Source organism: Electrona antarctica (assembly GCF_951216825.1).
Source record: "Electrona antarctica genome assembly, chromosome: 7".
NCBI lineage: Eukaryota > Metazoa > Chordata > Actinopteri > Myctophiformes > Myctophidae > Electrona > Electrona antarctica.
The window spans coordinates 12,824,826-12,838,611 of NC_136812.1; the positions used below are offsets into that span (position 1 = coordinate 12,824,826).

The 13,786-nt window shown below is 42.5% G+C and overlaps 1 protein-coding gene across 1 annotated transcript; it reads left to right on the plus strand.

Moving 5' to 3' along the window:
• The first annotated feature begins 979 nt into the window (after positions 1 to 979).
• Positions 980 to 12,849, plus strand: phb2b (prohibitin 2b). Its single transcript, XM_079506267.1, has 10 exons — positions 980 to 1,115; positions 2,012 to 2,147; positions 3,125 to 3,209; positions 4,337 to 4,416; positions 4,715 to 4,899; positions 6,855 to 6,984; positions 8,012 to 8,115; positions 9,042 to 9,119; positions 9,972 to 10,048; positions 11,315 to 12,849. The coding sequence occupies exons 1-10, from the start codon at positions 1,095 to 1,097 to the stop codon at positions 11,340 to 11,342; spliced, it is 924 nt and encodes a 307-aa protein (XP_079362393.1). The 5' UTR covers positions 980 to 1,094; the 3' UTR covers positions 11,343 to 12,849.
• The last annotated feature ends 937 nt before the right edge of the window (positions 12,850 to 13,786 follow it).

Here is a 13,786-nt window from a genome sequence, read left to right on the forward strand (position 1 = left end):
CGAAATGTGGGCTATTTTGTTTTCATTTTGGGGTACCCAGGCCCCTAAAAAGAGAGGCAGGCAGGCAGGCAGGCAGAAGCTCTCAATGGTTTAACCATAATACAACTAAATACAATAACTATACACACATTTCACTTGAATTGGATTTCAATACTTTACAATTTTATCATTAAAAAAAAAAATATATATATTATTATTTTTGGGCTGGAGCCCACCCTAGGCCAACCATGGCCGCGGGAAGATGTTTACAGTAGGAGGTGCTGAACGCTTAGTAGGGGGTGCGCGCGCGCCAAAATGCGTGTGCACATTGCGTGTGCGCATTTTCACGCAGAAAAGTGGCTTTTAAAGTGGCCTCTCCCCACGCATGAGCAAACTGACACAGGCAATTAACCAGGATAAGGCGCCGATACTGTGATACAGCATATTTATTAGTCCATTAACAGAAATCTGTTTTGATTACAATTATTATTATTTCCCCCCTCCTGTCCGAGGGGGGGCTGTGCCTGGGCGGAGAGGGTGCTCCAGCCCCCCCAGGACCCCTCTGGATGAATTATATTATAAGCCTGTAATGATCTGCTGTTGGTCCGGACCATAATGATTAGACCATAGAGTTATATGGTCCGGGACGGATGAACATTTTGGTCTAACCTCAAGTTTATGCAGTGGCAGACAGTGCAAGTCTTTGGACTAATATAGCTAAGACACATGTAACAGGATGACCCCAAATTAGAATAATACTATACAATCGGGGCCAAATTAGCCATTGGGCCGGTGGGGCCGGTGGCCCAGGGGCCCTTGCCTCTCAGGGGCCCTTCGGGGAAACTGGCCCGCGCAGTACTGGGTTTGAGGCCGTTGATTGTGTTACATTTAGGTCAAAAAGATGATAAAAAAATCGATATATATAATACAATATACAATTAATAAACAACTCCAAGAACTTGTATTTTTTCTTCTCAGAGAAGCTAGAGCAGGTGCAGGTCAACGTTGAACAACTACAAATCCCGGCGGTCATTGCGGCACATGTGTCCTGACTGTGACTGACTGTAGTACTGTCGACCTTGGAGAAGCTTCAGCTGCTTCACTGAAACTCAAGCATGGCAGGCAAAGATCCGACCGTGAGTTTGTTGGATTATATCAAACTATTAGTAAAACAAGTAACGTTAGTTTATTACGTCGCAGGGTTAATTTGGGTGCTAGGAGGCTGTAGTTTACTGTACATAAACCTTGAGTTGACTTTATTATTTATTTGCGGTTTGAGAGAATGAGCTAACCGCGTAGCTTGCTGTCAAACATTAGCTAGCCTAAGGGGCAGTTTACGTTAGATTTATTGACGTAGCAACTTAATATGTTAACTACAAATAAGTCTCTCTCCATGTATATCCACGAAAGCACTTTCCAGTATCAAACACTAATAAATCATGGCATACAGTTAGGATTTATAGGCTGTCGCAAGGCTAGCTTAGCCTAGCTAGCAGGTTGCTTGAACACTACTTTATATCGCCTTTATGACAGTGACAAATGAAAGGTTATACATTCAATGTATGGCTATGCTGAGCCAGTCTGCATTGTTTCCAGTAAATGGTTGAAGAGAATTAGCAGTTTCTTCATGCTGCACTGTCATAGGCCTATGTCTAAAGTAAAACGTTTTAGCTATTCATCTTATACGTATCTGGAATAGATTAGTTATTAACCAAAAAAAGAAGAGAAAAAAAAAACAAGCTGCCCCCCCCCCCCCTCTTTGTTTTTTTCTTTTTAAAATAAATCTAAATAAGGTAGCAGGTTACGTTAACAGATGACCACCAAATGATTTGCTGAAACAAGAAATCACAAATGGGAAAAGTTCAATATGAATCTGCTGCTGTACACTGTCAGATTATGTCACATACAGAATTATGTGGCATACAATGATATATAGATAGTTGTCTTTAGGCTTTAGACCTCAGGCTATAATAAACATTGTAATGTAGATACCAACACTGATGAAGCTATGAAACGTTTGTCATTTCTCTAGCGGCTTCTCCAGCATCTGAGGGATCTGGCTGGGAGGATGTCATCCTCAGGGGGTGGCAAAGGTGCAGGGTTGGGGCTAAAGCTTCTCATTGGAGCAGGAGCTCTGGCCTATGGCGTTAAAGAAGCCACCTACACAGGTAGGTAAACCGTCCTGCACGCTACATACAAATTCCTACACGGGTTGTGCTTATAACCACGCAAGTTAAGTTTAAATTCAAATTAAATAGCCTTTATTGTCTCCGAGGAGAAATTTGTCTTGGGCACCAAGAGACAGCGTTATACATACACACACAGTTCATAGTACAAAAAAATATATTGCAGTATTGCACTCTCCCAGTAGTTGGTTATCTGTTATTGAGTGCTTTGATTGAAAGTGGAACAAAAGAGAATTTATATCCGTTTAGCTTGCAAAATGGTGATCTGTACCGTCTGCCAGACGGCATCAACTCATATTCCTTATGGAGACGTAGCAACGGGTATCGGGTGATTTTGTGGCCCTGCTTCCTCACTGTACTCTCAAATATCTCTTGAAGAGAACATGGGGGCTGCGTGCCTATGATTTTCCCAGCCCTCTTGACTAGGTTTTGAAGTTGGGATTTGAGTTTGACGGACAGGTTACCAAACCGGATAACAGATTCTATGTTTGCCCTGTAGAACAGTAGCATGATGTTTTTACTAAGGTTAGGGTTAGGTTTAGGTATAGTTTTACTGAGGTTACGGTTAGGTTTAGGCTGTCAATCACAGCGACTGGCCAATCACAGCGCGTCGACTGCACTGCACAACCCGTGTAGGCTTTGGTATCATGTCGCGTCCTGCACTCTCTAATTCACACTCCCCTTTACTTTTGTAGTGGTTGATAACAATCCCCAATAAATCCATCAGCCACTAACAATGTTAGTTTGGATAGTTTAACCCAGTCTCCACCTCTACTACCATCCTCCACTGTCCTCTCTCTCCCGTTCAGGCACTCATGTCAACAACAAACGGACGACAATTACATTATGTTGATCATTTATTAATTCTTGATTTAATTAATGGAAAACGTTTACACGTTCTTCAAGATTTGCATTAATTTATCCTCTATCTATGTGTGTTCATGTCACGGTGTCTCTAGTGGAGGGAGGTCAGAGAGCCATTATCTTTAACAGGATTGGAGGGATGCAGATGGACACTGTACTGTCTGAAGGGCTGCACTTCAGGTACTACTGCTATAGCCTGGGTAACATGTTGGGGTTTCTGATCCGGTCAGGAGCGGATGATAACTTAACTAATTCTTTGCTAAAAAAAAAAGACATTGGGCGACTTTTATTAACACCCTGAGCGGCAAGGACGGAGTTCTCCGCCCTATCAATTAGTAACGCCCAGCACTCAGGACGGAGATTGATCAAAAGGACGGAGATTATTAAACGCAACGCTCCACGGGCTGGGAGCGTCTGTTGCGCAACACTCAATGATATTTTCCGGTGGGACATCATCGTAAATGTCCCCCCCCCCCCCCCCATTTTAGCCGACGAGATCGAAAATCTTAAAACGTTAACTCTTGATCTAAATCATTCCGTCCAATTCTAAGAAAAGATTATGTGTTCAACAGCCCATCGCGGTCCCGTCGCTAGTCGCGTTAGAATTAATCATACCTCCCGTTGTTGTCGATTGCCTCGAGAGTGTTTTGGCTACATCAAGCTACTTCAGCCACATCCGGGATAGCATCCGGTCCGTCGCTAAATGTGCTCCACTGCTATAAATCGTTGGGCGCTATGATTTAATGGATTAAATAACCCCGGGCGTTCGGGGTGTTAAAAGTCCCAGATCGTCTAGGACGACATTGAACGAGTAATTTGTGTTATAATGCATCCAGCCTCGCTAGAATCATTTTCACCGGTTCTTAGCGTCTGTCGCCTGGCAACGCTTTGCTTGGGTCACTGGTTTGTACTCATCAGGTCGGAACCGGAACCAGAATTACTCAAAATAGTTCCCAGCGTTCAAGGGCAGCATAATGTTGGGGCCGCTGCCTTCTCAATAAAAGCCTTGATGCGGCATATGAATCCGACAAGGTTCTTGAAGTACTTCTTGGACTTCTTGGTTTGGTATAGCCTACTCGTAGCGACTGGCGAGACAAAAAAAAATATGGGGCACCAAAACTAGACCACACCTAGACTTGATTTTTGGAACCATCACCAGGCTTTCCTCTGAGGTGGAAAGTCTGGTGATGCAAGGTTACTACTGCTATGATTTATTTATCTCCTGGCTGTACTTCTAGTATTGGTATCAGTGCATCCTTCTGGCTGTATGATCTGAAGGTTTTGATAACCGACTCTTTATGTTGTAGGATTCCATGGTTCCAGTACCCTATCATCTATGACATCAGAGCCAAACCCAGGAAGATATCTTCTCTGACAGGCAGTAAAGGTAAAGGAGACACACCGCAAATTTCATCTGAAAGTAAAACAATTGCACCGCTGTTGAGCTGACAAATCAAGAGTGTCCTCAAAGTGTCACTTAGTAACAAATTGCTGTAAGTCACGCTGACCAAATCTTGCAGCACCCATTTTATGAGGTTTTATGAGGATGAGGCTTTTTTTTCTGAAGCAGCATTTTGATTTACATTTTCTATTGACATATTTGAGTAAATCAGTGGCATTTCTATATGGAGATGGAAGATGATGAGGAAAACATAATAACTCTTACTTTCCCCCCCTTTATGTAGACCTGCAGATGGTGAACATAGCGGTGCGTGTATTGTCCAGGCCCTTGGCCTCCAACCTGCCAATCATGTATCAGCAGCTGGGGAAGGATTACGACGAGAGAGTTCTGCCGTCCATTGTTAATGAAGTTCTCAAGTCTGTGGTTGCCAAATTCAATGCCTCTCAACTCATCACACAAAGAGCTCAGGTATTTATTTTTTTACTACTACATACATTTATACATTTTGATTTACAGTACGATAATACGGTTACAAGTTTTAACTGTAAGTTATGCTGATACACGAACAGTATCAGCGTTTTTACCGTACCCATATTTCACCTTCTTGATGTTGAATCTCTCGCGTTCCAACCTTTGTTTGTGTATTGTACAATAACCATAATCTTGCACGGTCACTTGATTTAGCAAAAAAACATTTTTGTACATGAATGCGTTCATGTATGTGAGGTGTACTTGGTCTGTGTTTATATTGTTTTTATATCCATCACATCCCGCAGGGACGTTAGGGTTAAGTCAGCACTGGTCCATAGCGTTAGGACTGCTCCTTAATGAAAAAATAATAATAATACACTTTCGCTACTCACTAAAACAAAGACGGTTTTAAGATGCCAGCATGCCAGGTCGCTAGGTGGCGGTGACGGACTGCCAGATAGACCAGTCACCCATGTACAAGAAGAACCACCGTTCCGTTCGATTTCCTACAAGGCTTTTTGTTTACATCATGGTTACAAATGGATGAGCGGGGCAAGGGAGCGCTTGCTCATTCTAGGAACTCCAAATATCGCCTACGGCTCTGCAGTGATGTAAATAGGTTTTCAAATTTGTAATGGGTCCCGGGACCCAGGCGTGGTCTTTTAGATGGGTCCCAGCCAGGGACATTTTACGAGTCCTACTTCAAGTTATCGACATCTGAGTAGTGAGTACAGCATTGCATCCCAGGACCCCCGTAGGGTGACATGATTGAGTCCTTTCTCAATTTTGTGAGTCTAAGGATGCAGGCTATTTGCGTCACTGGGCTCTGCATCAATGTAATTAACATGTGCGTTGTGTTGTGTGAACCCGCGTGAGCCATTGTTGTTCGTCCAGTCCACCCACCTGCCCGTCTGCCCCAACCTTGTTAATGTCTCTCAGGAACACCTTCAGGGAATTTCATGTAATTTGGCTCAAATGTAGACTTGAACTTGAGGATGAACTTAGAGGTCGGTGCTCAAAGGTACTCTGGTGAAAGCAATATCTCACAAACACCTAGAGGGAATTTCATGACATTAGCCAAAAACATCCAACTACTTTCAAGGATGAACTTAATAAAGGTGCATGGGCAACGTCACTGATGTCACGAAACGCATTCAGACAATTCCTTCTTCACTACATGTACGGTACTACGTCCGTCTGGACCAATCTGGGTACCCATCGGCAAAACAAAGGAAAAACAGTGCCCTCTTTTCCTTTTGAATTTGATGCGAGTCAACGGCGACTGTTGCCTTTTATAAGCTTACATTTCAATCACAAACCATATGCACTCATAATAACTTTCATCAGCAAAAAAAAATTAAAAGAATCTGTATAGACACAAAATCAAATCATTGACCTTTTAGTTTTTATAATCTATTAACCCATTTAGACCTGAGGACGATTCTACAAATGTCTTATAAATCCTGACAGTTTTCTGAAAAACCCATGTTTCTACTGTATCTCAGTGGTTCTCAAACTATTTCATGTCAAGGACCCCTAGAATTATATGTATTTGGCCGCCGACCAAATATGTTGTTCCAGGGACCCCCCCCCACCAGAAGCAAAGATTTGAGTTTAAAAAGTTTGCTCCGAAAGAATGTATATTAAAAAATTTGAGGCATATTTTCACAAAAATAGCAGACCTACAAGCTCGTAGCACGGCACTCGGTGCCATGCTATGAGCTTGTACTTTTTGTATTTTTCAATAGCTAAAGCATAACATAATGCTTGAAACAAGGGTTCCCGCCCAAAATGAGTTAAATCAATGAATGTGATTTACTCTTGCAGCCTTTTTCTCTACCAACTCTTTCAATGTCTTCTTCCACTGTATTGTCCAACAATAAATAGAAATATCTATGAATTTAAAAAAAAAGTATTTCCTGCAGAATAGCTTATTCGTCTCTGTGTGCTAGGTGTCACTGTTGGTGCGCCGGGAGCTGTTTGAGAGAGCAAAAGACTTCAACATCATCCTGGATGATGTGTCCATCACTGAGCTCAGCTTCAGTGCTCAATACACTGCAGCTGTGGAGTCCAAACAAGTCGGTAAGGAGTCGGACTTAACACTGCAAATATCACTTGTCGCTGTCGGGTGGACCGTATGTCCCAAAAAATTGCAAAAGTAGCAGATCTACATTTGATGCTTTTGTGTGACGTTGTAGTATGAAGTACAGCGTTAACACAATCGGTGCCGGAAAGACATGGCTGCTTTTACTCTGAAGACCCCCCCCCCCCCCCCCCCCCCGGAAACAATCCGGAAGAAAACCAGAGAAATAGCTTTACTTGGTCTCGAGTCTATTATATCGCTAGAAGCTCCAAAGCATTCATATTTTGAACGAGAGGCATGTTGAAGTCAGAAATGAAGCGCGTAGTATATCCGTCAGATCAAAACCACGGAGAGCGCCCTGGATTAGGAGAGAAGAGGCATTATTTCTGCCGCGCTAACAGCTAACCGAACGGTAAGCTAATATGAAGGCAGAGCGAAGCGACGGGTGCCTGAGAGTCTCAGTCAAAAAATAAAAAAGGAAACATTTCAGAGTATTTTTCTCTCGCCTGATATCATTGAGGACACGCTAGGACGTGTACACACGTCCTTTGTACGCGTCCATTGGGTTCCCTAGGACGCGTGGAGCCGTCCTACGGACGGAAACGGTTAAAGGGCCGGTAATGGCTCAGGGGTCCAGTGGCCGGATGGGAACCTCAAGGTTCCCAGTTCGATCCCGGGCTCCCCCAGAGTTGGTGTCCTTAAGCAAGACGCTGAACCCCTAATTGCTCCCGATGTGCACGTTGGTGCCTCGCATGGTTTCCTCCACCGTCGGTGTATAACAGTGTGTGTGAATGTAATGCACAATCTATGTAAAGTGCTTTGGATAAAAAGCACTATATAAATGCATCATTTACCATTTAATGTACGATAAAACGCAAAAAGTTAGAATATGCATATAGAGATAAAAGATTTCTGCCTGATTTCTCTTTGTCCTCTGTCCCACCTAAGACGGCTGTTCAGTGTACACTTATTGGTCTCGTATACACCGTCCGGAACAATGAGATTGTGCTTTGTGTGTGTGTGTAGCCCAACAGGAGGCCCAGAGAGCCTTCTTCTATGTAGAAAAGGCCAAACAGGAGCAGAGACAGAAGATCATCCAGGCAGAGGGAGAGGCGGAGGCTGCAAAAATGGTAATAACCACCAAACTAAACTGGCTTTATAGTCTAGCACAGTGCGTCTCTGATGATTAGACAATGGGCATACACAAATGCTGGTGTTGGGATTGGAAAATATACAAAATAAATGCTGTCAATGTCTACTCACCTTCATGCTAGTGGACAGATATATATTATGCGCTTTATGTACACACATAAAGGATAGAATGTGAGCGTACAACTAGTCCATAGAGCTGGTGCAGAGTAATGTGAACTTAAAGGATAACTTTAGTTTTTTTCAACCAAGGTTCATGTTTTAGGTTGTTATTAGAGAAAGTAAAAGATGAGTGTTAATTCTTTTTCATTTGCTGCTTTCTTTCATTTTAGGGATTTTAGAGGTTTTTGACAGGGGGGCGGGGGCATTCGAGCATGGGGCTAAATATGTATTTTTGTACAAAATGTTATAGCGATTCATTTTTTTATTATTTACTCTAGTCCTACTAAACCCCAAGAAATTACATCTGGCCACAAAAGATCATGAGATCTACTGAATGTGTCAAACTGACATATTGAGCCTATGACACACAGTGTGGCTTCCCCCCAGTAGGCTACCTTCACATTCAGTAGATCCTGTGATCTTCCGTGGCCAGATGTAATTTCCTGGGGTATATTAGGACTATAGTAAATAATAAAAAAATAAATCGCCATAATATTTTGTAAAGAAATACATATTTAGCCCCATGCTCGAATGCCCCCGCCCCCCTGTCAAAAAACGCTAAAATCCCTAAATTGAAAGAAAGCAGCAAACAATTAACGCTCATCTTTTACTTTTTTTACTTTTACTACCTAAAACATGAACCTTGGTTGAAAAAAACTAAAGTTGTCCTTTAAGCGAAATCCACCCATTATGCATGATGGGAAATGTGTTGTATAACTGGATCTACTTGTGGGTCTTTTTGTAGTTGGGCCAAGCAGTGACGAAGAACCCAGGTTATCTGAAGCTGAGGCGGATCCGCGCTGCACAGAACATTGCTAAGACGGTCAGTAGTATCTCATCTCATATTGTGTACAGCTACCAGCTACTAGAATGTTTTGTTTAGTCTTTCCCAGGTCGGACGACTGATTTGCACGTCAGGACCGATGCGGGTTGGTGTTGGGAGGAAACTTGTTTGTACAAAACCGTAACCTTTCAGCTACCTGGCAGAGCTACACGCTCTGTCTGTACATAGGCTATTTTCACTAGCTTTGCAACACTGTCATAAGAAATAGGGCATGGATTTATGAAAAAATGGAAAAGCTCCTGGGAGCCTCCAGGTCTCCGCCAGGCTGGGTTGCCTGCCCAGGCCTACCCTTGTGTCAGTCACCATGAGGCTGACTACTGGATAATAGGGGGGTTCTTCGTGTGTGTTGTTAACCCATGTGCTGCCTCCTGGTGGACGCAGAGTCAACCGCAGACTGCTCCCAATTATATTTTGAGCTTGCACAGATTACATGTTGGGAGTGTATGCGACTAAGGCCCCATTTACACTGGCAGACAAATCTAGCCTGAATCAGATCTGTGCCACATCAAGATTGAAATCTGATTGGTTTAAATGGTCACATGACTCATTTAAACAAATCAGATTCCAATCTGGATGTGGCACAGATCTGATTCAGGCTGGATTTGGCTGCCAGTGTAAATAGGGCCTAAGATTGTCGAGTTTGAGCCCTGATTTCAAGTATGCATAAAGATGCGGTTGTCTGTCAAAGATTGATTGCCTTTAACTGCTGTTAATTTTTAACTGCTGTTAATTTTGCACTTAAAAGCATTTTGTTCCCTTGTTGTTGTCTATGTAGCTTTATTTACATTCTTTATGGTTTTATGTGTGTTTTGTGTGTCTTGTTGTTTCCAGGTAGCACAATCGCAGAACAAGGTTTATCTTAGTGCCGACAGTTTGGTTCTCAATCTGCAAGATGAATCATTTAACAGGTAGGTTTATATTCACTCACAGACAGACAGACAGACACTGCAGTATGTCACTGCTGACCTAAGAGAAACATGTTTATTACTGGTTACTACTAATAGTCAAATAAGTATGGTACGATATCATGATATTATGTAGCAAGAGATCAGAGATCTCCACCTACCTACCTTGAATGGTGGAGGAAACCATTTTCTTTTTTCCCATCATTTTAAAATACAGAACATACATAGACACAAAAACAATACAAAACTAGATAAAGTGCCCCACCGGGGGACAGGTCTCCACCAGGGCAGGTCAGGTTATGGCCTCCTGGTGGCGCTATAATAGGCCAATGTGAAAAGGGTGCCATTTCTTCTTACGCCTTGGATGGCAATTGGATGATTTGAAGCATTTTGTTCCAAAAATGTGTTTTAGAAAAATCCACCTGTTGGAGGCCAATGTTAAAAGGGTGGAATATATTCCTCAGCCTAGTAGGAAAGTCTGAAAGATTTCATGTAAATTGCATGCTGCGTTCATGAGTTGAGGCTTTTTGTTCACAATGGGCCAATCCTGCAAACTTTGACAGCCAATGTTAGCCAAATAGGATGGAATATGAAATATCGGACAGATCCGTCTTGAACACATGACTATTGATGTGTGTACTGTGTAACGATATGCGAGATTTTTGGACAGAATATATCAAAAAAATGTGTTTTTCAAAAGTCGGCCTCCTCGTGGCGCTATAACAGGCCGGATAATTTGGGGTAGAGGTTCATCGTTGCCGTGTGTGCAAAATTTGGCCGGGTTAATGGTGCCAGAGATTAGCTGGTAACGGACGGACGGACACACACATGGATGGAGTGCAAAACCTACTCTCTCCCCATGCCTTCGGCCTGGTGGAGACAATAATGGGGGGGGGGGGGGGGGGGGGGGGGGAATATATTTATGAACATGATTAAATGTGCTGTATATTAATCAATCGCTGTTGGAGAGTTTAAACAAACAGATAGATAGAGAGATAGATATGCTATTTTTTTTACCCAGTTGTATCCCATTCGTGATTAATTGAAATTAGATGTCAGACTCACCAGCAGTGGTGTAATGGTGATACATAATGTCGTGATTACCGTAATATAAATTTTACTACCATAATGGTACCCCATGCAACGAGCATGACGCCACTGCTGACCAGATGTATCAGTAGGCGGAGCTCTCTGATTGTCTGTCTCTGTGAGACTTTAAATATGGCAACTGGTTTAAAGTGTTTGCTTCCATTTCTTCCCTTTCTGCAGTAGTCTGTCACTGGGCCTGAAAAAGTGATGAGAGGAGACGTAGGGAGAAGAGGAGGAAGGGATCGGTAAAGCTGCAGGAGAAAGAGGCACTAGTGTCGTTCTCGTCATTTGAATTTGACATTTATGCAAAACTATGTCAGACTTTGTACATGGAATGTGACCTTGGAGAATTGTGAGTGTACGTGCGTATCATTAACGGAACTGAATAAGTAAATCAAATAAAATGTACATAAACATTCTAGAATAAAGCTGCAGATTTGACAGTGTGTGAACTAACATATTACAATGTATGAACATATTGTAAATTCTACAAGTTTATTTTTCACCAGTATACTGGTATACTATAATTTGGCTTGATGCCATACCCACCTAAACAGTACTGCAGCCTTCTGGAATCATCTCGAGGTCATGGACCTGCTAGCCACCATAACTACAACTGGTGCTACAGCTTTGAAATGTACGTTACTCGATCCAAACTAAATCTAGGCACTCTCCCTTTATTTTGGCCATTTTTAGTCTGTGAGCTTTCATAAAGCGAAAAGGGTCACAACAAACCCCCAATAAAACAAATTGAAAGCCAAGCGCTCTCACCATAGAGCGCCGAAGTCCTGACGTCACTCGCTCATCCCCTGATTCTGCCTGGTTCATGGAAGTCATTTCTCTATGGAGAATAACATGGGCTCATCTTAAAATCGTTTCATATAAGCATTGTGGTCCAAAAATAAACAAGCTGTCTCGGCGTTATTGTCGGGGAGGTGTCTGTATCGCTTGAGACAGTCAGTCACTCATACTGTAGTCTGTTTCTAACGTAAATTTGACTAATTCAGCAGTAACAATAGCGTGTTCTCTCAGTCAGACTGACTGAATAACACACTTATTATATGAGGCGATCTAAAATCCCCCTATGGGGATTACAATGCAAATAAAAAGTACATGAACCTGTGGATTTGCGGCCTCTACCGATATTGACTTCAGTGCTCTTCTGGGGTTGGCTATGCCATTGGAAGGGCTCGTTTTATTTATGTGATTGGAGTTCTACAGTTCTTAGAAATTCTACACAGGAACACATAGTAGTAGAATAAGAATTTCGGAAATGGAAACGTACAATTTGGTAGGGCTGCACGATTATAAAACTATGACCGATATCCGATCATTTGCAGGATCATATCTGCTGATACCGATGCTAAGTGCCTGAATTGTAAATTTACATTTCCGACATTTACCAGATGCCCTCATCCAGATCAACTTACAATTGTCCATGTTCAGAGTAAGTGCCATGATGGATGCCTGAGAAAATGAAGTAAGGCTGCAGACTCTGTTTGTTACCACTGCAGTTATCGTAAATTATTTGATTGACTGAATGGTTGCTGATTGAAGGTTCTGTGTCCTAGATTGGCTCTAAGGCTGTGCTGTCTGAGCTCCTATTGGCTCTAAGGTTGTGTTGTCTGAGTTACTATTGGTCAGAGCCGTTCTGGTTCGAGTTGATCTAATAACATCTGCTTGACAGAAACAAAGACTTTTTTTTAAAATTCCAACATCTGTTACTTTGTCTTTCTTTAAGTGTGTGTTCCGCCTTTTTTTGGGGGGTGGGTGTTGGTGTAGTGTTTTCAAGTACTTACCACTACAGCATTAATTAGTTTGTTTATTAATACTAAACTTAAATGCAAATTATTGCTTTTTCCAAAATCGCATACTGTATGTAATTGCATATTTGTCATTTGTCAAACAATTATTACTACAGCTATTGAATTGGAAGTTTTGGGTAATGGTAATAGATAAATCATGATCATGAGCTATAAAGCCGCTCTTAAATTTGGTATAAACCAAGCTGGCATTATGTTTGGCTTGTTTATAACATCAAAGTACTATGACACTGCCAGAACTGCCTGAGCAGTAGATTCCTGTTGTCTCCAGCAGGTGGAGCTGAAGTACAGCGTGGTGTTCAGCTGCTATAATGGTAAATGGTGCATTTATATAGCGCCTTTATCCAAGGTGCTTTACATAGATTGTGCATTACATTCACACACATTCTCACACCTTTCCATACTGTGCATTACATTCACCAATTCACACACACATTCACACATTGATGGTGGAGGAAACCATGCAAGGCACCAACCTGCACATCGGGAGCAATTAGGGGTTCAGGGTCTTGCTCAAGGACACTTCGACACTAACTCTGGGGGAGCCCACAGGGTTCGAACTGGCAACCTTGCGGTTACCATCTGGCCACTCTACCGCTGAGCCACCGTCGCCCCTATCACTGACTGTTATTACAGCTGTGCATGTAGTGCCAGTTTATTTCATCCCAAATCATCTGCAGCGACTCGATGCGTGTGTGTGTGTGTGTGTGTGTGTGTGTGAGTGTACACGCCGACTGTTCTTGTAAAGGAAAATGGTTCACTGTTTGCCTGTGTGCTGACTGTAAAGGACAACGGTTACCTCTGCATGGTTATCGCTCTGCGTGCCTCT